This window comes from Anser brachyrhynchus (genome assembly GCF_964034855.1).
Source record: "Anser brachyrhynchus genome assembly, chromosome: 22".
NCBI classification, from domain to species: domain Eukaryota; kingdom Metazoa; phylum Chordata; class Aves; order Anseriformes; family Anatidae; genus Anser; species Anser brachyrhynchus.
In genome coordinates, this window is record NC_137715.1 from 7,807,045 (window position 1) to 7,834,095 (window position 27,051).

At 49.6% G+C, this 27,051-nt stretch overlaps 1 protein-coding gene across 2 annotated transcripts in view; it reads right to left on the minus strand.

Annotated features, from left to right (window-relative positions):
- LOC308181640 (acid-sensing ion channel 2) overlaps positions 1 to 27,051 on the minus strand; it is a 526,264-nt gene that overhangs the window by 86,943 nt on the left and 412,270 nt on the right. The window contains exon 1 of one of the 2 annotated variants that reach the window (XM_080565098.1): positions 9,221 to 9,851. The exons of the other annotated variant lie outside the window; for it this stretch is intronic. Within the exon in view, the coding sequence (XP_080421224.1) occupies positions 9,221 to 9,760 (540 nt within the window). The 5' untranslated portion in view covers positions 9,761 to 9,851. Of the gene's footprint in view, positions 1 to 9,220; positions 9,852 to 27,051 lie in introns of those variants that run through there. 2 annotated transcript variants of the gene reach the window in all.

The following is a 27,051-nucleotide window of genomic DNA, read 5'->3' on the forward strand; positions in this document are numbered from 1 at the left end:
GCTGCCAGCACTGCCCAGGGAGATGCTTCCAGTGAGCCTGCTCAAGCCAGAGGGAGATGCTGCTCAGTCTCCCTGTTTCTCCAAATGATGACAAAAAAACAAACAAACAAACCAAACTCTCAAATCTATGCAGTCTTTAAAGTGGTTTGTAGCTAAAGGAGTAGCTGTAAGGTCCAGTTGCTCTTGCATTTGCTCCTGCCCAGTGCTCAGACAGATTGGGGTCCTTCCGCAAGAGTGGGCTGGGAAGCACTGATGCATTAAGTTTAATAAAGCCACAGGATGAGGTTATTTATTTCTGTCAGTAACATATGTTGGGAGCATATGAAAATTTACATGCCCACAATGAGACACTTGCATTACATAAATTTATTACAAAATCCATAGTGAATTCCTTATCATGGATTCCCCTTCATTCCAGCTGCTGAGATGCTTTTAAAAGGCAAAAAGAAAAAACAAACAAAAAACCAAACCACAAAGGTTTCAATCTTTTCCAGTCATATTATGCAACTTTTCTCCCACACTGGCAACAGTAATTCCTGCTTGTGAATCACAGCTAATTATATTATAATAGGCCATTCTTCTTGATTTAATATACCCTATGAAAATCAGTGTGTGAACGTGTATGGTCATAAGATTAGTAACAGCTCGAGTTCTTAATTTATGTTCACACTTTATTATTGAAAAAATTAAAGCTCAAGGGTGTTGAGGAGGATGCTTTGCTTGAGTTTGTTTTCTTTCAGAAGTAAATTACAAAATTGGGGAGAGGGGAGTGGAACAATCAAAAACAAATTACAAATACCTGTTCCCACTGCATGAAATTACAGCGCTCGGGGTGATGATAAAACACAGAGAAGAATTCCCAGAACTGCCTAAGAGAGAAATGAATCAGCTGCAACAGCACCGAGTTTTGCAACAATAGGGTTCCTGATGTTTCAAAAAGATAGAAGAAAAGTGTGGAGAAGACGTACTCCCAGCCACAGCAGATTCACGGGTTGCAGAATAGCATACAAAGAGAGAGAGAGAATGAGGGAGAAAAGGAAATTAGAAAAAAGGATAAACAAGTAAGAAAAACTGCAAAGGGGAAACAGAGAAGAAATGCAAGGGAAAAAAAAATAAAGGAATTGCTATCAAGCAAATAGGCAGAGGGAAGCAAAGCATGAAGAAGCATCCCCCTTGCTAAGCCCTGGCCAAGCCTGACTGTGTTTTTAAGCTTTTTGAGGCTAGCAGTTAGATTTTTTTAGATTAGTTTTTAGATTTAGTTAGATTCTTTTCAGTTAGCTTTTTTTTTTTTAAAGCATGTGCAATCCATTACAGGTGGGATTTCCATGGCCCCACCTGTGTCCATGGCAATCTCCATCCCTGCAATAAGAAACAAGGCCCAGGGGGTTCAGGATAAATGGCTTTACCCTCAGCTGCACCCAGTGGCAAGGACAAACCATGGCAGCCCTCAGGGGATAACAGTCTCCCCATGGCCCTTTTCATTAAGGAAACTCTCTCAGCATCTCACAAAGGCATGGGGGCAGCAGGGAGCCCATGTCTGACTTGTTCCCTTCCTGCGGCCCTGGATTTCCACTGTATTTATTTAACCTCCCCACACTATTTTGCTTCCATGCCTACATAACACAAGTATTATTATTCTTTGCATTCTGTACATGTTAGTAGATGGTCGGAGGATCCTGGAGCAATTTGCAGATATTAATTAAGCCTTAGCAGAATCCCTGAGTGGTAGGTAACTGCAATTATGCCCCTAATTATATTAATTCTGCTGTAGGGCAGTAAGCAATTATTTGGAAACTATTATATAACTAAACCAAACCTATGTTGGTGATTACACGTTTAGCATGCAACTAACAGGTATTTCATTTCCTGACTGATGGCTTTGGCATAAACGAAAAACAAAAAAGCATCTGGGGAAAAAAAAAAGGCACTGAAAAGCCCTGCCAAAACCCCTCCTTTGTTTCTGCAGTCTGATTCCGCTCTTCAGATGCACTTGTCTCTCCTCTCAACAAACACCGTGTCTATGCATCCAAAACAGAGGGTTTTGGTCCTGCACTCCAATATGGGACCAGAATAGGACCAAAAATAGGACCAGAAACTGGAAGAAGCTCAGAAGTTGCATGCTGGTAGTGGGAAGACCTTAGCTGAAGCATCTCCCCATTGAGCAGGTCTGTTCCCTTTCTCTCTGAAATAAGTCCCCATAGTTTCACCCCAAGCACTTGCCCAGGCCACATTAAAACCTATCAGTGCCCAAAGCTTAAGCAGTTGCTTGCACCTGGAGCCACATCAAGAAGCCTGGAGGCACGGCTGGCAAAGCATTCCAGAGGATATGGCAGCAAAAGCACTGCCTTTGCTTCCCAAATTCAATACATTCAAAATAAAGTCAAAATATCCCCAAATTGGCCAAACAGGTGCAATTGCATCTCTCCTTCCCAGCGCTCAGCCCACAGCACATCTGTGCTGACCGCCTACAAGGAGCCTCAACGCCAAGGTCTCCTCCTGCTGCAGACCAGAGCTTCTGGCCTCAGACCAAGAGAAAGAGTGACCGAAACACAGCCTCCACCCCAGAATGGCATTTAACCCTCAAGGACATCCTTCACAGCAAGTTCTTGAGATGCAGCACTACCCAGAGAAAAACACCGAGGGGCTGTGAAGCCACAAAATATCACAAACCTCCCATTTTCTCCTAAATCAGCCAGGCAGAGCACGTCTCCCAGCTGCCCCAAGCAGCCTCACCCTGCCCAGCTGAAGAGCTCAGACAGGAGCCCGGGCAGCGCACCTCCATGTCTGCCTGACAAATTCCACCGCGACCTTCCCAGCGTGGCGTATTGATGGAGCTCGAGGACATTAGCGCTGACCCAGCAACGAGGCACATTCCTCAAATCAGTTTTATGCCAGCCTTTAAAACCCAATGTCATTTTTCAAATAAAAAAATAAATAGGCGAGAGTCAGAGAAGCTTTACCCGGCCAAATTGATTATCCGCAAGACAGTAAAGGATTGTTCCCACAGTCTGTTCTTGATAGCTTGTCTCCGGCAGAAGACCAATTAGGCAAGTTTCTATCCACCCTCACCCTTGAATCTTCTCTTCAGCTCGGTCAGTGTTTCTCTGCTCCATCCCAAATACATCCTCATTAGAGGCAACCTCCTCAAAGAGGCACATTCAGCTATCATGGCCATCCTTGGCTTGGACAACTTACCCAGCTCTGTTTGTCTTTCCTCATAAATCAAACCCTGCAGTCATACCTCTTTTATTGCTGCTGTCTTGCACGCTCTCCTCAATCTGTATTTTTCTCTTTCAAGGAGATGCTCCAAAGATAGAAGGTGAACAAAATACAATTGTGTTGTAATTGCATATTATCTTCCTCATTGCTGTAAGGATGCTGTTGTGCACTGTGTGGAAAGGCACCAGTAACATTTCTATCTGAAACATGGTCCAGTAAAAACTTCTGAAAACATGCCAAGAGAAGAGTTTTCAAAGAATCTGCATTTTCCAATGGGAACGTACTGTGGGAAATTATCAGAGTTCTGCTTTGACTATACGGTCTACACCTACAGAAGAGATGAAAAGCCAAGAAAATGACACCAAAAAGAAACCTTTTCTGAGTGTTCTGTCTCATGAAAAGTTCTAATATAATACCATTAAAAGAAACTCAAACCAAGTGCCCTGGGAGATGGGAGGTCTGACTTTCAGCTTTATTTAACCCACGTCCTCCTGAAAGCTGGAATGGGGAAGGAGGGCCAGCTCTGGCCGGAACAAAACGAGCACCTTCCCCATGCCGCATGCCAAGAAGCACAAGGCACTTTGGCAGACAGCCACGCTGATGAAGATTAGCGCATCAAAGGGCTAATTTCAACTCCAGGAACTGCAAATAGCAAGGAAAATGTGAACTCCTTTGCACCAACCTGTGGCACTGCAGAGCCAAGCTCTGCTTGTTCCACCACGCTCTGGCTGATTGCTCCCCGCACCAATGGCTGGGCATCTTAACTCCTTCGTGAGCTCCTCTGCTCACATCCTCCTTTCTGCTGCCTCTCTCACTCAGCCTGTTGCCATCCCTCCACCCAGCAGCAGGGAAAAAAGCCGGTACAAACTCAGCTGCAGCACTAATGTGACATTTGTCATCTGCTGTAGTCTATTAACCCAAGGAGACGAGAAAAATTAGGCTATCTGCTGAAGAAAGACAAACCAAAAAAAAACCAACCAGAAACACCCACAATAATAATAAAAAGGACTTGGGTACCCACATTCCAGCAACATCCCATTTCAGAGTCCTACATCTGTGATAATAAAATGCTTTGCAGAGCTGCTGGCTATCTCTGAAGGAGCTGGTTCTCCACAAGCATCAAGCTCCTGATGAAAGCTCCCAAATGAAGTAAGACGAGAGAACAAGCCCAGAGCCCAGGCCATGCATGCTGCCCAGCTCTTCTCACTCTGTGGATTTATTCAGGAGCTCTTGAAGTGCCCAGAGCACACCCACTCTCAAAGCGCTCACCCTGCACAGCACAGCACCAACCAGACGATGCTCCTTGGTCTCTTCCCCTCTTTTTCAGCAGCTCAGCACCCATCTCCCACCCAGCCAGGACCCAGAACTGGGAGGCGACCTCCAAGCGTGTGGGAGATGAGAGCCCAACAGGGAAGCGCTTGCAGGGAGCAGAGGTTCACCTCCTCCTTGCAGAGACCAGCACCAAAACGCACATGCCATTCCCCAGTTGACCATTCTGCCGAGCCAGCTCATTTCAATTTTTATTCCCCAGCCCAACCACAGTCCTAAGTCTCAGCTCAACAACCAACTCTGCAGAAAAGCAGGAATATCTGACTCTTGTGCAGGAAAAAGTGGACCCAAGATTACACTAAATCTCCTCAAATCTCTCTTTGGAACCACCCCATCTTTCACAGCAAGCATCGTTGCTTGCTGTACTTGGGCAGCACCTAGCACAGCTCAGCCCTAATTTCTCTTTGGATCCTTTCATGCTAACTAACACAAAACTAGCAATATTACTTAATGTCACTGCAGTCTGGTGAGGAGGGAGAGCGTGGACTTGGCACTGCTGCTTTAATGAGCAAGACTGAATCCAACTGGCTCCACACATTGTCCCTTCAATGGCACCCATACAAATCAGGAACATATTTAAAGCTTCAGCCCCACATCAGCACAATTAAAGGCAGCCCGCTTCCCTTCCAAAAGTAACAGCAAGCCAGATTTAAGTTATGTTTGGAACTGGCACGAAAAAAAATAAAACCTAGCAGAATAGCAGTCTAAAAGGGACAGTTCGTAGTACAGTGAGCAAAATCCCCAGGCGAAGCAAACCACATACACGTGCTAAAGCTACTGTGCCACTGGCTACAGCACTGTGAGCCCTGGGGCTGGCAGATGCGCCAAGCCCACGGTGGAGACGTGCCAGTAACCGCCCGCAGCCACAGCACAGCCCGATGCAAACCCAGCACTGCAGCCTCATTAAATTAGTTTGATGAACATCAGCTTCACGCTGGACACGGCTGATCATCTGGTGGGAAAACATCAAAACAAAAGGCCATACGACAGCATTCTTTGGGCAGAGGAGTATTTTGAAAAATGTGCAGACCTGCAAGAAAGCAGCACCCAGGGCTCCATACAATGATTATCCCATGAAGTCCCTGTTCTGGGAATAAACAAAAGCGATTCAAAACTAAACAGCGAGCAAATAAAAAACCACTAACGGGTATCAACCACAAAGCCTTCAAAGCTGCCCCATAAATCAGAGCCTTCACAGAGCTGCAGGCAGAGCTGAGAGCAAAGTCAGCTGCCCTCCGTGCAGACCACACCACGTCCCCTTGCAACGGGCAGTCAAGGTGACAAGTTTTATCCTGGAAGTTCTTAAATCGGGATGAGGCAATTAGTGCATAACTCCCAGCCCATGTGGTGTGCTAGAAACTTTCCCACAAAAAAAAAAAAAAAAGAAACAAAATACAAAGACAAAGAGAAATCAATACACACAGGGCAGGACAACCAAGATAAATATTTTGGAAACAAAAGAAAGCTCAGCAATATAAATCAACACCCAAATTCGAGTGATGCAGAACAAAGCTTTTGTCCACTTAATCCTGATACCCAGTTACAGATAGATAGGGCCATTCCTGCACAGGAAAGCAAACACCATCTTTAACCATTAAATTGCCCAGTCCTGACAGTTTTATATTACAGATTGGAATAAGCTTCTGAAGGACGCTAACTGCTCAACAGCTGCTTCCCTTAAAGCCTCTTAGGGTGGGAGCTGAGCACTTGTGTGCCCATTTACTCACGTAAAAGCCAAGTTTGTAGCTCCAGGTGTGGAAACGAGAGACCCCCCCTCACTGACCAAGGGGCACGAGACCTCATCTCACCCCTACACAACCAGCCTCATCCCCTCACCCCGGCTGCCAAACACTGCACGTGGCCAAAAAAAGCCAGCTTGCACAGAGGCAGGAGAATAAGTCAGAAGTGAGTGCTCGTAACTAAGCTCAGCGCGACTAATTTTTACCATCTGTCCTGCAGCAGCAAGCTCCACAAATCAAAGCAACCCCCCCCCCCCGCCCCTCCAGTCACATATACTGGGAAAAGCAACAAATCGACCCCCATGCATTATTTTTGCTGTTTATTCTCATGTAACCCTTTTTTTGTTTGTTTTGTTTTAGAAGCACAGTTGCCACACTAGCCTGATGATACACAAAGCAAGCTTGAAAGGAGAGGTAACCTCTTGCATGAGATGCACTAAGGGAGTTGCAAAGAAAAAAAAAGGACCAGCTCTCATGCAGAACCTTTTTTTCTGCTTCAGATCTAAGGGAGAACTTGTTTCCTCCAAAACACATCTGTTTTGGCCTTTTACTTTTTACCCAATGGAAGTCACAGCCCTACAAACATTATCTCACCTTCTTTTTGAGGCAGAAAACCTCTTTGGAGCATCCAAGCAGGTATAAGAACTGCAAAATACCCTTTACACTGTTATTTATTCAGTTTGCATTTAATCTTTTTCACCTGCTTTCTTCTCATCTGTACCCAAGCCAAGCCAAACAGGTTTCCTGTCCCTCCTCGGTGTTTTTTCCTCCTAGTTCAGGAGGAGAAGCAGAAGCTCAGGTAACCCAGACCCCAAGGGATGCTTGGGGCTGCCAAGCTCTTGATCCTTGCAGCAAACCCCAAACCCCAAGTTTCGGTTGCAGACAACGTGCACTGGGCAGTGAGCTCTCTGGACACCCTGAGCTCACAAAAGCTGTTTTAGCATCTCCCCAAGAAGTATTTTTCTCTGCTTGGGATCCACGGGTGGAGAAGCTCCTCAGCCTGCGTTCAAGGACAATGCAGAGGTCACTGCTCTTTGCTCTAAAGCCCTGAGGAGGGAGGACATGTTGCAAAGCAGGGAGGTGGCACTAATCCCTGCCTTTCCCTCCCAGCCTCCAGAGGCAGCTTTCTCAACCTGTGCAGGATGGTGAGCAATCACAGTGCTCAGCAGTCCTCCTGCAGAGTATTTAGCAACCAGCTACATCAAACAGAGCCTGTGTTCAGCAGGTGCCCCACTGTCCTTTCACCCATGCCAAGCCAAAACAGCACTCCAGGCTTCCCGTTTCTTGGGTAACAGGATTCAAAGTCACCCTTCCATGCTCACTACAACTTGGAACACGAGTTCATTAAAACCTGCAGCCAGGGCCCTGTGACACTAAACAAACATCAGCACACTTGCGAAAGGGGGAACTGAAAATGAAAGGCAGCCTTCCAATAGGGCCTATATCTACCTATTCCCAAATTTCCTTCTGCCACTGAACTGCTTTGCAGACTTGTCCTGCTAGAAAGGGCCTTTCTCAATGTTTTTTATTTATTTTTAAGTTTTAACAAGTGTGCCATTTCTGCTCATCTTTTCAGCAAGATATGCTAACTCAACAGTCCCAAGAAGCTCAGATCATCCCACAAGGATTTTCTCTCTCCATCCCTTCACAATCTAGCAGCTGGTGAGGCTGATGTGACAAGTCCAAAGGGAAGACAACTCCTGGTTTCAGGTATGTGTCTCAGGCAGCACTTACAGAGCAGGGAATTTCAACTCCTCTCCTGCGTGTGGAGCAGCAACAGCTCAAAACTAGTTCTCTCACTCCAGACACCAGCACTAGCAGAAGCAAGGGTATTTAATCACGTCTCTCTATCCTGGCTATCCGCAGAGATAAGAAGAGCAGAATATTCCAGCACAATGAACGCCCAGCTGCTATCAACAAACTTTAAAAAGGTCATTAAAAGAGTCCAGTCTGAGCTCTCATTTAGAGCTCCTGCAACTTGCAAACAGCCCTGCAGGAATCTTTTAGGCAGATTATACTGGTGGTGGCTCACAAAGCATGGCACTCAGTTTCAGGGTTTGACCTTACAGCAGAATGCCCCTGCATTCTCCTGCCTTATGCACAAGGGCCCGAAGGCTTTCTGGAAGGTAAGGGCAGCAGCTCCAACTAGCAGCTCATTATTTGCCAAGCAAATCACACCACACAACTCCACACAGCTGCACAGGGAAAGTCAGGAGAAATTCACTGGGCAGCAAAGAAGCAGGCACCAAGTGAGCATGGGCTGCCCCAGAACAGGCCCACGTGCCAGCCCCGCTCCCCCCCTGACATAACAGAGCTGACCAACCCTGACATAACAGAGCTGAGCTAAGTCTCAGCCTGCATCTGCAGAAAAAGTTCAGCTGAGGAAACTTTGCTTCCCAGCTGGGGGTGAAAAGAGTTGAGATACAACTATGCTGGAAGCAACAGGGAAAATGTCCCTGAAGTACCCAAGAGGGCTGCAGCATGCTTTTTCTTTTCCAAATTAAAAAGAGCAGCGGTGAGCCCCCACTTCCCGCTGCTGATGGCCTGAGTTAGCCTTTAAAACAGAAAGCAGCAGCTTTGCTCCAGGGGGGAAATAAATATTCAGGGAGCTTCCCGGGCAGAGAGCTGCCGCGGCGCCGGAGCGTTTCTGACCGGGGTTTGCAACGAGAACTCCGCCGCCGCTGCTGCCGTTCATTGCCCTGTTCGGGGAGGCTGCGCAGGGAACCGGTGTCCCGGCACGGATTTCGCAGCCGTGTCCCACCTGTGTCGCTGCCAAGCCCGCAAACGTCCTCCCTCCGTGCAGCCCCGCGGAACGGTGCGACAGAGGGCGCGGGAGCAGAGCGCGCAGCCCCGCGGGCGTGGGGACAAAGCGCGGCGAGGGGGAGCCCCGGAGGGGCGAGGGGGAGCCCCGGAGGGTCCCGGGGCGGACTCACCGCGGAGAAGTTGTGGGGCCCGCAGAGCTCGCCGCGGTACTTGCAGGACAGCAGCATGTCCTCCAGCTGGTGGCCCAGGCGGTCCATGAAGTCGGCGCTGATGCCCTCGTAGTGGCGGGGCGGCAGGAAGAGGCGAAAGTCGGCCAGCTTGGCGAACCACCGCAACCTCGCCTCGTCGCCCCGCAGCAGCTCGGTGAGCAGCGGGCGGGCCGTGCGGTTGGGCAGCAGCAACCCCAACCAGTGCCCCGCGTAGTACAGGTCCCCCTTGGAGAGGCGGGGGAAGCGGAGCGGGTTGTTGTTGCACAGGGTGACGGCGGGGAAGAGCAGCTGGCGGCTCCACTCGCTTCGCACCTGGGTGTGCGACGGGAAGGAGAGCCAGTGCAGGAGGCGGTTGGAGGACCAGGAGAGGAGCAGCCCCAGCGCCGTGCAGAAGGCGAGCACCCACAGCGCCCGCCGCGGCAGCGCCGCCCGCCGCGAGCACATGTGCCGCAGCCCGTGCAGCCGGCTGCGCAGCGGCGGCGCCCGGCGCCCCCTCGCCATCGGCGCTCCCCGCCGCCTCCCCCGCCGCCGCCGCCGCCGCCCGGGGCTCAGGGCGAGCAGCCCCGCTCCATCCCCGCTCCCCTCGCCGCGGCCGGCAGCGGCCCCGAGCGGCGGGGGGAGCCGCAGCGGGCAAGCCGCCGCGCCGGCCCCGAGCTCAGCGGCGGGCAGCAGTTCCGGCAGCGCGGCATGCCGGGCCCCGCTGCTGCTGCCGTCGCTGTCGCCGCTGTCGCCGCTGTCGCCCCCCCCCCCGCACCGCCGCCGCTCCCCGCGGGGGGCAGCCCGGCCGGCCGCCGCTCCCCGGAGCCGGGGGGGGGGAAGGGGGGGGGGAGAGTCGGCGCTCCCCGGTACCTCCGAGCTCCGGTGGGGCTCCGGGAGCAGCCGGCGCCCCCCTCCGCGAGCCGCGGGACCCCCCAACCGAGCCTCCGGCGAGCCCCGCTCTGCCGCTCAGCGCCGACCCCCGGCCGCGCTCCGCCGCTCCCCGTTAGCTCTCATGCCGCCCCGGCCGGGCCCCCGCTGGGAAAAGCCCTCCGCGGCGAGGAGGAGGATGAAGAGGAAGAAGAGGGGGCGATGCTTCCCCCGGGAGCAAATCCCGCTTCCCGGGCGACTGCGGCGGCCAGCCCCGCCGCTCGGCGCCAGGCGCGCTCGGGAGGCGGAGGGAGGATGCTCGGCCCCGCTTCGCCGGAGGAGCCCCCTCCTCCTCCCCCTATTTATCCCCCTCAGAGCAGGGGGCAGAGCGGCCCCACTCGCAGCCCCCGAGCGCCACCGGCCTTAGCCGGGCTTCGGAGGGGTTCCTCCCTCCCTGCTCCTCCTCCTCCTCCTCCTCCGCCTCCTCCACCCGCCACGGTTTGTTTTTCCGATTTCCAGCAGCCCCGGGGGAAAACAGGAGATCACGGGCTGAAGCAAAGCCTCTAGAAATACGGGCGAGGTTTGCTGCCTGCTGCTTGCAGCGGCCGTCTGCCGGGGGAAAGGGGCCGGTTGCTCGGGGACTGCTGTTTGCTTCCCGTGGAAAAGCAACTGCACGTTCCCACAGCGCACGGGGAAATGAATCTCGGGGTCCCCCTTCCCCAGTCCCTGCTCCCCACTTGCCCGTGTCCTACTGAAGCTAGCACAGGGGGGGCACAGGGCTTGTTTTGCCCCGCATCGGACACAGGTGCACACAAAAGCCCTGTCCCCGATGCCTCGGGGAGACAGCAGACACTTGGGATGTACTTTGGCATCTCGCTGGGGTTGCTTCGTTCTGATCTCTTCAAAGCCGCTCGCTGTTACCTTCATTTTGATTTAGAATAGTACTAAGCAGCATTCCTATAATTGTACCCAATTAAGCTCTAAGTGGCGATAACTGCTTCAAATCCCTTCTGATATTTTCTCTCTGAATTCATTTTCCATTGTATTTTGATCTGCTGCGTATTTTCACCCAATAGATGGAGCCGTCACAGCCTGGTCAGCCCCAGCCTCTTTCGTAGAGTTTCCTTCCACTGTGGCAAGAGCTGAAAATGTTCAGCTCCCGCGCCTTGGTGTGGGACCCTCCCAGAAAGCCCACTCCTGGCCCTGGGGCCACAGGAAAATGTCCTCGAGGGGCCACAATCTCGTGTGGGGGTCCCCACGTTGGGGCTGCTGGAGCAGGGATTTTCACAAGCACGCGGACACAGGCTCGGCGTTCCTCCCGCAACAACACGGACAATTTTCAGTGCCTCTGCTCTTCGTGTGCTTGTGTCCATGCCCTGCACAACTCTTACTTTTTTTTTTTTTTTTTTAACTCCTACCCATAAGTCCAAAATCCCTTTCAGATCTGGAAGGATGAGCATGACCTTTCTTAAACTGAAATGGTACAAAAAAGGGACAGAAGTGACTGCGTTTGTTATGACGTGACTTCGAGTAGCTTCCGTTAAGCATCTCAGCCTTTTCCTCCTGCTTGTTGAAATCAGGTGGGAGCTTTTCCCCTTGGCTCACCCACAGGATAATAAACAACCAAACACCTTTGCCATGAGGCAGTCTGATGTTGTTTTACTCACGATACAATGACACAAACCTGAGGTTTGTGTTGGACTATAAACATCCTCAGATAAGCCCTTCTCCAGCAGCATTACCACTGTATTACCACAAGCAGCACAGAGGGGCTTGAACAGTGCCAGGTGCTCTGGCAGTGCCTGGGCTGTGCCTGGCTGGAGGGACACGACACAGCCCTGGACCTGGTCCACTTGCTTATTTCCAACCTCTTCCCCTTTTGTACCTGTTTGTACCTGTTCTTCTGGTGGGGCTAGCTTAGCAAAAGGGGATATACAGGACACAACAGTTGGATGGCGTGAAAAACTGCTTTCTTCCCTCATGTGTGCCCACTCCAAATATCCACTCAAATTCCCAGCTTTATTTACCAGAAGGAAGCAATTTTAACTATTCATTTTTTTAAACAAGAGAAAGCCGATGGTGGATAGGAGTTGGATGAACAAGACCAACCTCACCCTGAGCTGAAATTCAAACACTCCCCACAGAAGTTCTCTGAAGACAAAACCTGACCACAAAAAGCAAAGCCTGCACCAGCTGGCCTGGTGTGCCCAGCCCAGCCACACATCCTTCAGAAACCATTTCCATTTCTTTTTCCCATGACCAATTCACCCCTGTGTCAATCCCAGTTGCTTCTTTACCCAGCCATAGGAGCTTACAAAGCCTATTGGACTCAATGCATGGAAGGAATACTACAGCTGGAGCCTATATATGTTGCTTACTAGTCAAAGAGTCACTTTTTAAATTATCCTTTTTGGGAGGGTGAGGTTGCTACTTCTGCTGAAAACCACAGTTTGGATGGAGACAAAACTGCATGGGAGAAATTCAGAGAACCATTTCAGGTGAGTCTTGCTGTTCTCCCCCAAGACATAACATGAATGCCCTCAAAAGATACAGAAAAGACAAATAATCTGAAGTTTTTCTAAACCAAAAGCATTGCCCTCTTGAAACTTCATTTTCACTTCAAACATTGACTCAGGTTAAGACAAAAAGGATTAAATAAAAGCTTTGAAAGCCCTGTAAAGTAAATCATAATGCTTTCTTCCACCTGCACCCTTTGAGTGTTATTTAATTTATCTTAAAAGAGAGCAGAAGAAGGGAAGGTTCAACCCCAAATGCTTTCCCCTGGCAAGCTGAGAAACCCACAAAACCATGCCCAGAGCCCTGCAGCCCCCAGGGAGAGTGAGATGCTGAGTTCAGCGCTGGGGTCTGCAAATGTGAATTTGGCTGCAGTGTTCCTGAATCCTCTGGGCAGGGCTTGAAGGGCTGTGGTTTCATCCACCCGTGTGAACCCCAGGTGATTTATGGATTTAGCCCGTTACTCAGCTCTGTGTGCAGTTCCTGGCGTGCAAGTGGGCAGTGGATTTACCAGCAGAAGTTGTGCTTCCGTCTTCCTGCAGCAGTTACAGGGGATTAGTCCATAAAATCAGGCGGCAAGATTGTGGGAATGGGATGACGGTGCAGGGCTGTCCAGCACCTCGCAGCATTGCTTTTCCTACTAGTAAACCCTGTGGAAAAGGAAGGGCTTCATTTTAGCTCTCGGGAGCTTAAACCAGGGAGAACGACTAAGCAGGAGGCTCTGAAAGGCCAGTTGTCCCCAAGCAGGGTCTTCAAGTCACCTTGAAGGGACCCCTTTTCCCCTGCAGGAGCATCCCCGGTGCCACTGCAGAAGGGGCTGCAGCACACAGAGACCCTGGGGCAGATGTAATGGAGCAGACTGGTGCATCAAAGACAAACCTGCTCCTCTTTCATGTTCTGTAAACAGCAGTCTTTCCAGAATAATGAGCTGCTTTGCCTAACTGCTGAGAAAAAAACCCTGCCGAAGCCACCATGTTATGAGAAAGCCATAAAACACTTGGAAATAGGGGTTTCCATGGAAGCTGCCATCTCAGAGTTAATTCTATTACTGCTGCCTCAAATCCCATAGTAAGCAACAGAACTACTCTGGTGCAATCTGAGACCAGCACAGCTTTGGGGAACCTGCAGGGTGCTGCCACCCCAGAAACACTGCCTTTATTCCAAAGTGGTTTTATTTTCTTTGGTTTGTTGGTTTGATTTTGTTGTTATTTATTTATTTATTTATTTTCATTGCAAGCAAATTATTGAGCTTCCAGCTGTGAAATTCTCCAAGTTAATTGAGTATTCTCAGAACAGAATCCTCCGAGGTACAGTCCTGCACTACATCTGTTATAGGGATTTTCTGGGTCTGCAGTGTTTTGGGGCTGCACGTGTTTTTAACATGGACAGATGAAATATTTGATCCATGAAAAATACGGAAGGCACATAAATAATATGTCAGTAGCGTATTTCTTACTCTGCTGCGTGCACTATGGCGTAGGTAGAACAGTAAAGCCAGCTGAATTTTACAACTCTGTTTCCAGATTCAGAAATATGGAAACTTCTGATACCTCATTTTCTGTGCCTTGTGTCTGTATTGAGAGAGAGAGAGAGGGGAAAAAAGAGAGAGAGAGAGAGAGAAAAAAATCAAACAAATGCCCAAGTGAGCAAAGACGCCGCTGCTCTTTCAGGGTTTATGCTGACACTCGCCAAAAAGCAAATAAAAGTGGGGTTTTCTAGGTGACAGTGAGCTGCTAAGGACTGATTAGGAAGATTTTAGGAGGTTGCTGGGAGGCTGGCTGGGGCTGCCCCAAGGAGGTGCCACACTCACCTTTACAGCAGCTGGGATGCCTACGTTTGAAAGGATTCCCAAAACAGGTCGAGCTCCTTCTCCCCGCTTGTTTGGAGGGCACAGCATTATCAGCATTGTTCATGAACTTTCATTGAAGGAGCAGAATGGTAATATATATCTGTATATACATATATATTTCTGTGTAAACACATACAGATTTCTTCTGCAGGTAGAGAGGAGGAATGATTTTCATCTATTTTAAACTTCTCAGCAGGCACTCTCTCAATTATCTCACTTTTTTTTTTTCTTTTTTTCTGTTTTCCATTTCACCACTGAAGAAAAGAGGAGAGGGAGTTAAACAAATGAAAAATACCTCTGGCTTTATTAAGAACTAATTTTAACATGAATCCTTTTGAGCAAATTAAAAATCCAAGATCTCCCAGCCTCTTAACATCAGTAAGCTCTTTTCTTCTGGTTGTTGAACTCAAGAAATCTGTCAACTAGCGTGGGGCATCCCATAGTGACCTGGTCAGAAGGGAACACAGAGACAAGCCATCTCCTGCTGCACAAGGTAGCCCTGTGGCCACCTTCCTGCTGTCCAGAGCTGCCAGGGATGAGCAGAAGCCTCCCCTCCAGTACTGGGTTGCAAAGTTTGAGCCCAGATGTGGTGAAATATTGAGAGAGAGACAGAAAAGGAGGCTGGCACCTGACAGCTGATCTCTTGGTACACTTCAGCCGCGTTCACCGGCCCTGCAGGGAGTTACCCTGCATCCACCCAGTGCAACACAAAGCACCGAGATGAGAAGGAGAAAGCAACACCTTGAAGAAGAAGCCGGCAAGACTGCAGGGAGGGGAGGGTCCACGAGACACAGCCAGAGGCTGGACAAATTATTCCATCTCATCCTCAGGCAGACAGAAAAGAAAGTTGAACATTATCTGTGTTTTGAAGAAAGAGCTTGCGCTCCTGAACTTTGAGCCTCGGGGATGCTTTTCACACAGTGGTTCTGCACTATTTGTTTTTGGTTTTTTTGGGTGTTGTAATTTCTTTTTTTTTTTCCTGTATTTAAGGGGATGAAGTTTGCCTGGAATTGCCCAGTGTTTTGTTGGGTGAGCTCCTGCTATTTTAGCTCACACCTTTGTTTCTGAGGGGCTGTACAGCGCAGGAGCATGTTCCCTCTCCTTCGGCAGGAGCGCTGCTGCTGCTGCGTCACTTGGGTGTTTAATCACGCTCCACCGCTTTTTACCGCTTTGTGTACACTGCCACAGGAGATGTTCTGGCTTAATTAAAAAAGAATCAAGGGAAAAAAAATAAAACTACACCAAGCTCACTTTGCTATTCAGATCTGTGTAATTCAGGGCTTTAGTCTGGGGCTGTGAGCGGGGAGCAGGTGGGAGAGATGATCCATGGGGGCTTTAGACCTCACCTGCACCTTCAAATGTGGGAGTGGGATGCTGTAGGGAGAGCAAAACTGAGCCCAGATCTGTGGGAGGAAGACGCCAGCTCCCATGCCTTGGGATGGTAATGCTGGGTGCTCCCTGGACACAAGCCTGGAGTGTGAAAAATGGCTGCTGGGTCTCTTCTGAACTTTGTCTCAATGCACTCAAATGTCACATCCTAAGGAGCAACAGCACCTGGAAAATGGGACCCTCAATCTTCCCAGTGGAAATTTGGGGCTGAACGTGGCAGCAGCCCCTGTGGTCATGTCAGAGCAGGGCAGGGACAGGACTCACGGGAGGAATCATGGTGAATATTTCATGTCACCTCCTCCATCTGGCGAGAACATTCGCCTGCTGTCTTAATTCCAGCCTTCCTGCCTCTGCTGAACCCTTATTTCTCCGGCTAAATTTACTGGACCTAGCAAATACAGATGAAAGCTGCTCTGTGTTTAGATGCTGAAGTGGCCTGAAAATTATATCTCTCACAGGGAATTTTGTTTCTAAATCAAGTTTAAGGAGCAATTTCTTAAGTTAATATTTATTCTTTGTCTTTCTGAGGCATTTGAAGACCCTTCTGGGAGCCAGGTGAGAAACAGCTCTTTCTCCTCTTAAGCCTGTTGCTATTATTTCAGATATAAATGAAGGCAAAGAGGATGTCACAGCCCTGTTCTTTATAGCATCAAGGAGGGAAGCAAGAAAAGTAATTCTTCAAACACTGCAACACGAGCCCAACTTGGAGCCCAGCTCTGATGGGATACGAGGGTTCAGTCACCTCTTGCATGAAGCAACATCAGCCTTTCATCCTACACTTTGGCACCTGCTTTATCTGCTGCATGAGGGTCTTCTGCTGGAAAGCAAGTCTATAACCAGCTGGGCCAGTTCGGGGTCTCCCCACAATGGCTTTGGTGACAGTTTTTAGGACCGAGCAACCTTGGACCAGTCCCACAGCCAGGATCTGACCCAAGTGTCCCCAAATCTCTTTGTTACTGGAAACAATTTGTAGCACAAAGAATTGCAAAATGATTTGCTGCTGCAAAATTTCTGCTTTAGGGTTGTTATTTTCTTCTTTATTAATGAGCAAGTGGCTCTGAATGGACAGCAGAAATAGCCAGGGCAGGAGTCAGAGGTTGCAGCATGAGCAGTCACCTGGAGAAAGACGTCTTGAGGACTGGCAGAGAGGAACGCACATGGGCCGGTGTTTGTGGGCTGGGCATGCACGCAAACCCTCATCCTGACTCACCCACCAGTGTGCTCTAGCTGAGCGCAGCGGTCACATTGCAAGAAATCAATAAATACAATTATTATAAAAACTGCCAGTCTACCTGAGGGATACATCTGGAGGCAGCAGAAGGCAGAGCTCCAGCACGCTCAGCTTTGACCTAACTCTGCTCCTGTCATGTTCGCCCCGTGACAATCAACTCCCAGGGTGCACAAGCTGGCGAGGCAGAAAAGCCATCCAGCTGTTTGCAGATATCTGGGGATATTCCCCAGGAAAATCACCCCTTCGTGAAGAACGAAAAGAATCCCTCACTTTGTCAAAAATAAACAAACAAACAAAAAAAACTGAATTTCCATTAAAAAAACAAACAAAAAAATCAGATGAAGCGTTTTGACAGCCCTGAAATAACAGACCTGCTCCAATTCCTTGCAATTTCAATGGGAATTTCAGCACAGCGATTCCCATCGGAGGAAATCACCATCACTTGCAAACTCTCCCGACACCAGCAGCTCCTGCAGAAGGAGAGCTGGGGGACATGTACCTTTTCACCGGCTGGCTATGCTTTGGCCAGGACTGTCCCAACCAATATTCCACCCGTCCTTGCCAGGGGATGCTGGGCAGGATGTGAGCTGGGGCAGGTGAGCGCTACCTGCAGGGCTGCGAAGCAGTAAGGAGCCATCTAACGTTTCTCTGGCAGGCTAATGGGTGACAGCAGTTGTGTGGGAAGACTAATGGAGAAAAGGTTTGATAAAATAGAAGCGCCATCCCTAAGTTTTTTTTTTCCCTGATGCTTTTTTGCAGTTACATAATTTTGAAATGACATTGATTTAAAAAAAAAAAAAAAAAAAAAGAAGAAAGAAAAAGAAAAGAAAAACCACCACTGGGAAACTTTGAACACTTGGGGTTGAATTCTGCCCTCGTTGGCAGAATTTTGGATGTCCTCCCCCGTGAACTTAAGGGAAGAGAGCATCTCACAAGAGGGGCTGAACCCTTGCACCCTGGGACGTCTCAGCGGTTATATGTTTCTGGTGCTCAGACCCTCACAGGTGCCTCACGCTCATCCGTGCAAAGCCACCTCTGTGCTTCCTGTGCCGTGTTGGAGGATGCCTCGGGGATTTTAGCTCCCACCTGCTGTAGGGGATCCAGCCTTGGGGTTTGCTTGTAAGGGATGGAGGGAAAAGATGAGGATGATGGTGTGTGAAGGAGCAGCACCGGCAAGTAGCTGGAAGCTGTGAGCTGAGGGTGAGAACCTCATCCCTGGTTCCCCAGCACTAGGATGGGCTCAAGGCTGGGTGGCAGCTGGAGGAACTCCCCTAAAAGCCTACTGGGATCGCTGGACTCTTCCAAAAACTTCCATCGAGTTGTGAGCTGCCCCCGGGACACAAGGGGAAGGCATCAGCAGTGTCATGCCTGCACTGAGATGCGAAGCCGGACACCTTGCTCTGTGCATCAGTTTCTCTGCCCAGCTTTGCTGTTCAGAGCTGCAGGTTTGCAGGCAGTGGCTGGCAGAGCTGGAAGCACAGTGGGACCTGGCTGAGGTCAGCTCTATCCAGGATCCAGCCCCTGACACACCATCCCCTATCACATCCTAGCTAGTGGAGACTTTATTAATGCTACGTTGTAGACTTCAGGGTTTGTTTCATCTGAAGGTAGACTTCTTTTTGTCCTATTAAAAATACATGTTTTCTTCTTTAATATAACCCCATGGGAAGCCAAAATGAAGGGAGTCCTTAGGTGGGAAAATCCTCAAAGAAATAAAACCACAGCAGAAAGAAGGCTCCTCCAGGGAGCCTTCCCTTCCCTTCCCTTCCCTTCCCTTCCCTTCCCTTCCCTTCCCTTCCCTTCCCTTCCCTTCCCTTCCCTTCCCTTCCCTTCCCTTCCCTTCCCTTCCCTTCCCTTCCCTTCCCTTCCCTTCCCTTCCCTTCCCTTCCCTTCCCTTCCCTTCCCTTCCCTTCCCTTCCCTTCCCTTCCCTTCCCTTCCCTTCCCTTCCCTTCCCTTCCCTTCCCTTCCCTTCCCTTCCCTTCCCTTCCCTTCCCTTCCCTTCCCTCCCCTCCCCTCCCCTCCCCTCCCCTCCCCTCCCCTCCCCTCCCCTCCCCTCCCCTTTCCCCCTCCCCTTCCCCCCCTTCCTCCCCTTCCCCCCCTTCCCCTTCCCCTTCCCCTTCCCCTTCCCCTTCCCCTTCCCCTTCCCCTTCCCCTTCCCCTTCCCCTTCCCCTTCCCCTTCCTCTTCCCCTTTCCCCTTCCCCTTCCCCTTTCCCTCCCCTTTTTCCTCCCCTTTCTGGTAGTCCCCATAAATACTGCATACTTTCATGTTCATAACTCCTCCTTCCCACTCTCTCCTGCTCCTAAAGCCGTTGGATGTGAGCGCAAGGTGGGGGCACATGGCGGTTTGGTGCTTCTCTGAGCAGTGGTTAATGGACTGGAGAATCCTCTGGGATGACATGTCAATGCTTTTTGTCTTGTTAAGGCTTTTTGTGTTTAAAGCCTCCATGGAGAGCTGAGAAAAGTTGACTGGAAACAAACCCAGCAAATGCTTTCAAAAGGAAAGCGCAGAGCTGCTGTGTGCCCTCTCTTGAGCAGTCCCCTCCACATTCTCCTTGATGTCAGCAAGAAATTCCTCCTGCTTCACATGATCTGTTTTAATTTTGTCATTAATCTTGTAAACAAGATGCTCATAGGATGCAATTTTTCTTCTGCCAACATACCGGGCTTTAAAATCTGGGGAATTAACAGATCCCATCTTCTTTACCCCCTTTGCCAGGACCAATTTTTTTTGGTGCAAGGAAAGGTGATGGCAGTTGAGGGTCTTCAAATAAGGGGGAATCGGGAGCTGGAAATCTGCCAGCTGGCAGAACGTGCTCCTAAAAGCCTCCTGAAACCTTCCGGAGGAAAAACAGGACTGTTTGTTTTCCTTCATGCTGCTCCTAAATATTAGAGCAGCATCCTCCCATATTCCCCATTTAGCCCCTGGAGATAGTGACGTGAGAGGTTTTATCACATCTCTGACAGCGACAGGAAGGGACTGAGATGAGACATTTTCATGTGGACACAAAAAATCCTTGACTATGTTCCTCACGGTGGGTGTTTTTCATGACAATAGGATTTTTTTCTCACATTCATTGACATTGCATTATGCAGTAAGTCCCCAGGGAACTGTTCCCAGAATAATTGCACAAGACAAATAATCAGTATTTCCAATTTATTTTCTTCTGCTCTTCTGGATGGAGCAATGTGCTGCTTCTTTGTGATAATTGGAAACACCTGATGCTGACCTCAGGAAAAGAAGGAAGAATTCAAAATACTGAACTTAGAGCCAGCGCGTAGGGAGACTTGGCATACTCTGCTTGGAAAGCTTAGCCTGGGACAGCTTGGATTGCTCTCCACAAGCTCCCTGCATTCTTGTGCAGAGACCCAGCTTTTGGGTAGAAACTCAGTGCTGGGCTACAGGCCGTTTTTGGGGAGGTGTCAGCGAGGACCAGCCACCGTCTCAGCTGCAGGTCTGGGGGATACAAGCTCTCCGCCTGTCCTGCCCAGTTAATCCTCCCCTCACTTCTCCAGGGAAGTTTCTGTTACCGTGACATTGTTGTTGCTCCTTGGTGCTCAGCAAAAGGTGGTTTGGGATACCAGTGTCACCTGTGCTAGGATCAACCCTCTAGCCAACACAAACCAGCATCCTCCTGCAAGCACCCAGAGCCTGGGGTGCACCCAGAAATATTGACTAAAATTAGCAGACAGGGATCAAAGCAAGCTGAACAGCACTGCGCTCCCCAGCAGGTAGCATGAAAAATCATTATTAATACCGGATACCACCTCTGGCTTCAATGGACCAACCGCAGGCTGATAGAGATTAGCAGAGTATTCGGGGAAGCGGTGTTACATGCTATCCTTTTTGTTATCCCATTCAGGCTGCAGCACAGCGTGTACCAACGTGCGTTTCTCAGTCACCTCTTGTGAGCAGAAGAGGTTGGCGCAGCCGTCTGTGTGCTTGCGATGCACTTTACACGGTGCACTCACAAATGGAGAGTTCATGAATAACCCAGTATCAATTACACTGTGCAAGCATTATAAAGATGTGTATTTTCAATTTGATATTATATAAAGATACAGAATAATGAAGTTTTACAAAATGCCAAGGGGAGGCTCCTTGCTATCTGCTTCTAACCCAGCCGGAGCAATCACCCGCTGCAGCCCAGTGAAAGCTTTCTGCTTTACTGGATTTACTGTACTAAGGAGGTGGAGGAACGGTGCAGCTTCACTGAATGTACACCAGGCATAGTGCCAAGCACAGGGGACAGCAGTCATAAATTGCTGTTGTGGGCAACAGCTGTGTTCATGCAAACTCCCCGGCATGACTGGTGCCGCAAGCAGGCTGGACCACAGCCGCAGCAGTGCCAGGGAGCCCACCCTTGACTCCTCGAAGGTCTGCATCTACTCAGCTTCGGGATGCGGGATGTGGCAGCACAGAAATGAAGCAGGATGCTCTGCTCCGCTGTGTCTAGCAGGGCCAGATCTCCTCAAATGGGTCCTCTGTGGCAGTATAAGAGAGACTTTAAAGGTAATGCACGCCTAAAGCTGTGTGAATTGGCCTCAGTGCGACCCAGGATCATCTTATCTCTTTCGGGTTGCTCTGCCTGAGGACCAGATTCCCTTCCCACTTCCGCTGGTGTAAACCTGATGCACCCACACTGAGTTTCGGTGGGGAAATTCAGACTGGCACATGGCCTGGAGCTACTATCATGAGTAACAGCTTTGTGCATCTTGACTGAATCAGCTACCAGAATAACTCGGGGCTTCTATATCCAGTAGCCGCCCCAGATTCATCAACGCTTCCCAAGAGTTAGGGTTGTGTACACAGGCTGTGCTTGCTTTTATAATTGTAATCTCTCAGTTGTTTTACAAACATTAGTCGCCTTAAGGGTGATGCTCTGAGCAAATTCCCCTGTTTGTTAAGAAAACAATAGGGGCCTGATTACGAGCTGAGATCTACCTATTGCTAAGCCAGATATATCTGGGGAATTCAAGGGTGTTATACAGATGGTGAATTGGTGGGGAGAGCGCTCAGAAGAAAGGTCGGGCAGCGATGATCTATTTTTAAACATTTTCTAGGGATGAACACAAAAGCAACACCTTACAAAAAGGAGACGAAGTTCCCTGGGAATTAATAGTTTGCTTCCCACTGTGCTGTGCTGGAGGGCTGGGGAAATCCTTGCCACGTTCAAGGCTGCACTTGCTGCTTCAGCAGCTGCAAAAGCCTCAGCCTGTGTGGAGACATGGGGAGCAGAGCAAAGCAGAAATACAAGGGCTTAAATAGCTCAGACGGTTTTTGCACCATCTCATTTCCAATTGCATGGTGCTGGGAGGACTCCCACATTACTCCTTTGGAAGAGTGTTAGGGATTGCACCTTGGTCTTGCTGAGTCCATGGCGGAACTCTCTTTTGCTTTATTGGTATCGGGGTTTCACCCTATTAAAGGGCAGGCACCAAAACACAGTTCAGCACCGTCCTAAGCACCCCAAGACTATTTGCCTTCAGTGAGTAGTTTGTTGGTTCTGAAACTGCAAGCTACATCCTCACATTGGGCTGCTTTACCAAGGTCTGGTATTGCCGGGGGAGGAGAGCAGGCAGGGCTGGATGGAAAGCACTGTCCCATGCTGTAAATACAGCAATTCTTTTTAGAAATGCTTCTCATTTGGCTTTGGGATTGGTGTGTTTGCATGCACCCTTGCATGGACATACATGCTGCTTTGGATTTTTGTGCAGCCCAGGTCTGAGACTTGCACACCTTTACGTGATCATGCTCATGGCAACTTGGGATGTAACTGTTGCTGCCTCTCCGACCTACAAGTGCTCCTGCCACGCGTCACCGGCTGCAGCGCCAGGTGCCTGTCACCGCAGGGCTTGCCACAGCCATGGCCGCTCAAGGGAGCAGCTTTTAATTACTCTTCGCCTTGCATCACAAGGAACACCAGAAGGCACTGGCTGGGGCAAACCCGTTGCTATGTCCCAGTCTGCCCACAGAGGAGAAGCGATGGCTCAGGGCAGGGAGGCAGTGCATGGGGCCGGAGTCCAGGATCCATCCTTCTGGCAGGGTTCCCATGCACGGCACATCTCCCCGAAACACTTCCTGCACTGAGATGCACGCAGTCGGCAGAACAGCTTCCAGGAGCAGCTTGCTGCTCAGCACCAGGATACTGGAGGTGGGAGTGGGATGGATGGAAATCAAAGATTTCCTCTGCTTTTGGACGCTTTGTCATTTTCTTTTTTGCCTGATGTTTTCTGTGTGTTTGGTTAGAGCCCCTCAGTACTTGAAGAAGGTGTGACACACGGTCATAAATAATCATTATCTCCCCAAGTACTTCCTATTTGAAACATTTTAAATAAATAGATGTAAGTCTCCTAAAATGTGAGCTTTTATATAACTGTATTACATTTGCATGCATGCTGCTTTCAATGGGAAACCCCTGCTGAGAAACATGACTGGCATGGGCTAGATCAGTATTTCCTGATCCACAATGGGAAGAGAGGTTGCTCTGCTGCCAGGAAATAAAACGGCAAGATCAAACACTGGAATATTTTGTTTTCTTGAAAGCGAGTTGCTTCACACCATGCACTGAGTTTTCTGCTAATAAAATTGGCTGTGGATTCACAGTCAAGTAATTTCAGATGAGGTCGTGCTGTCAAAGAAACACCTGGTTTTGGCAGTGGGATTGAATGGGGAGGGGGTGCAGGGTTAGGGTTAGGATTAGGGCTGCCTTGCTCACTTAATGGAGAGCATCATTCTCCTGTGATGAGCATTTTGAACCTGCCTCCCAGTTGTCTCAAACTCTGTGGGTGACTGGGGGCACCAATGTGTGCATTCACCAAGGCCCAGGTTTCCAGATGGGGATGGTGAAGGAAAGGCAGTGGTGACAGAGGTTTTCTGCTGTGGGCACAGCCCAAGCAGGACCCGCTTGCAGCTTTGCTGGTGCTGGCAAAGGGGGAAATTGTAGCTGGGAAAGCTGAGTGTCCTGGCCCTGATCCTGCTGGGACTGTCCAGGCCAGAGCATGGACCACTGATGGCTTTGCAAAACGGCACAAAGCACTTTGCTAGTCCAGCTACACTGGGGTGAGAAGCTTGGAGGTGCTGAGGCCAAATTGTTTGCTCCATGAACAGCAAAGTGCCGCAGCCAACTTCCTCTGCAGCGTGGCCGGGCATGAGCTCAGCGTGATGTCAGAGCAGACCCAATTAGCCAAGAGAAGCACACACAATTAGGAGGGCACTGCTGGGTCGTTCTGCTTGAGCTGTTTAACAACCACAGCGAAGAGCTCTGACAAGGCAGCAAGGTTAAAGCCGGTGTAAAAAAAAGGATGCTCACGTGACACATAGGAAATGCCAGAGTGAACCAGAAAATACTCATGAAGAAAAGTGGCTCGTGGTGATGCAGTGATGGTGGAAGTCAGGCAAAGCCCAGACTGTGCATGCTGGGTTCTCAGATGCCACCCATGTCCCCAGACATCTTTGCTACCAGCTTCTCCAGACACCAGCAAAGAGCAGTAGCTAGGGGGATGCAGGCAGAAAACCAGCTCTCTGCATGCATGCTCAAGGCTGTGGCACATCATAGGAGGGGGTAGGAACCAGCTGAGGGTAGTAGATCAGTGTCTCTCAGCACTTTATGGTAAAGTATAACTAGGGAATTCTAGCAAGAATAACAGCAGTTGCAATAAAAACACGAAGCTAAGGGCTGCCCTGCAAAGGTGTGCCCATAGCTGGCCTCCGCACTACAAGCCCAAACCCCCGTATGGTTGGGAAACAAACCAAATGCCGCTGAAATAAGTAGCAGACAGGCTCAGAAACAGCAGTTTCTCTAGGCACCCTATGTTTTATCAGCATGCTGAGAGCTTTTAGAGGAGATCATGGAAACAGCCCGTTATTTCGGCCCCTGTCCCTGCAGGACTTGATGAAGCGTGGGAGACAAAGGGATGTGGCCAACCTCTTTCCAGTGGTTTGTGGGGACAGGACAAGGGGCAGAGGCCACAAAATGGAGCACAGGAAGTTCTGCACCAATGTGAGAAAGAATTTCTTCACAGTGAGGGTGACGGAGCACTGGAACAGGCTGCCCAGAGAGGTTGTGGAGTCTCCTTCTCTGGAGATATTCAAGACCCATCTGGATGCCTACCTGTGCAACCTGCTCTAGGGAACCTGCTTTGGCAGGGGGTTGGACCCGATGATCTCCTGAGGTCCCTTCCAACCCCTACAATTCTGTGATTCTGTGACCCCCAGTGCAAAGCACTGCGAATGGCACTGGCAGAGTCCATATTGGCACAATAAAAGCATCGCTGGCCTAAAGAAAGAAGTGACAAAGCAATCTCAGCAGGAGACGGAGCTCAGCCTCTCAGACACTTTGGTAAAGGCTTGTTCAATTTAGTGCACGGTGGTCGAGTTAAATATTTCTTGGGCTTATTACAATAAGGATTTACTCTCCATTCATGGGGTTGCACAATAAGTACCAGCCAGTCGGAGCTTAATTAGCAAGGAATTATTTACAGAGATGAGAAACTGCTACTAAAGCCAAGCAAAGAGTGTGCCCATGCTGTCCTGGAGTGGCCAGGCAGTGGGGCTGCTGCGTGGCACAACCCGTAGGGGCAGCATCCCTGTGAGCAAGAGTAACGCCGCTTGCAAGGGAAGGCATGGGAATAGAGCATAGAAACAGCAAACATGCAAACTGTCAGCATGATTCACTGAGTAATTATAGAATAATACAGTGTAAACTATTAGGAGATAATAACAATAAGTCAGGATTGACTCGTCTCGTTTAAAACTTCAGGCTGCCTCCTAGTTATTTGTTACCTTTTGGAGCCTGCTGCGCACAGGAGAGAGAAGCTGAAGGGTTCTGCTGTGCGGGAGCTGGCACCGGAGCCTTCTGCTTCTGACAGCACCAAACTTGCAAAGGTAGAGCCCATAAATCAGCAGAGCTGATGCCTCTGCTAAAGGCAGATGTCTGCTGGAGGCACACAGCTGAAACCATTGCAGCAAGGATGGGGGCACAGGTGGCATCTGCTGGGACACGGAGGGAACAAGGGTTATCGGTTTTCCTGCTTTGGGACAGACGAAGCTAGGGGTCAGGCAGATTTCACTGGACCTTTTTTACAAAGGCACAATATTCCCAGAACCCCGGTATTTGTTAAGGTTTGCCCAAGCTGAACCATTTTTAATAAAAGCAAAGTCAGAAACCAGCTAAAGAGGAAGCTGACCTCAGCTCCAGACAACTGATTACACTAACATATTGGGTTTCAGTTGAAATTTAACCATTTTCCTTCCCTGTCATTGGGTTCCTTTAAGATAAAATAAAAATCACTTAACCATTTCCGACTGAAACTTTCCACTCCAAATATGGCGAAAGGGGCACTGAACAAACTACGAGCCCTGCTACCTCTGCTCTCTCTGCAGCAGCTCTTTGGGGCAGGATGGGTGTCAGCTCCAGCCCTTCATTGCAAGCCACTTCAGTGAGGTGAATGACATTTTTACTGAAAAATTTTAATCCCCAAATCCTCAGTTGGCAGGTCTTAGTATTGCGTTGCTGACTGATCTCACTTACTGTAGGCAATCCTGTGCTCCAGAAATGCTTGTACAATGGCCACTTACACAGCCTGCTACCTTTACAGCGGGGGTGCCGTGTGAGGCATCACTCTGCTTGTAAGTGCAGATTTGCACTCATGTAAAGGCAGCATGCATGTGCACACATGTGCAGAGCCAGATGCTTCTGCAGGGTGCAAGCCCAGGCAGGCTGGGGAGTCTCAGGGACCAGCAGGCTCATTTTGCCTGCCAGCACCAGCAGAAACACTCATGCATGGCGTAGGATGACAGGGCTCTGGAACGGGATGACATAATTTAACTGTTGCAAGAAATGGCTGAGATCTTAAATTGCTTGGTAAATCTGGCCACAACAAGCCACTTGTTTGGGTCTGCTGAGCAAAAAAATAGCAGGCAGCTTAAGAAGATATCCTCGAACATCTCCAAGCCATGTCA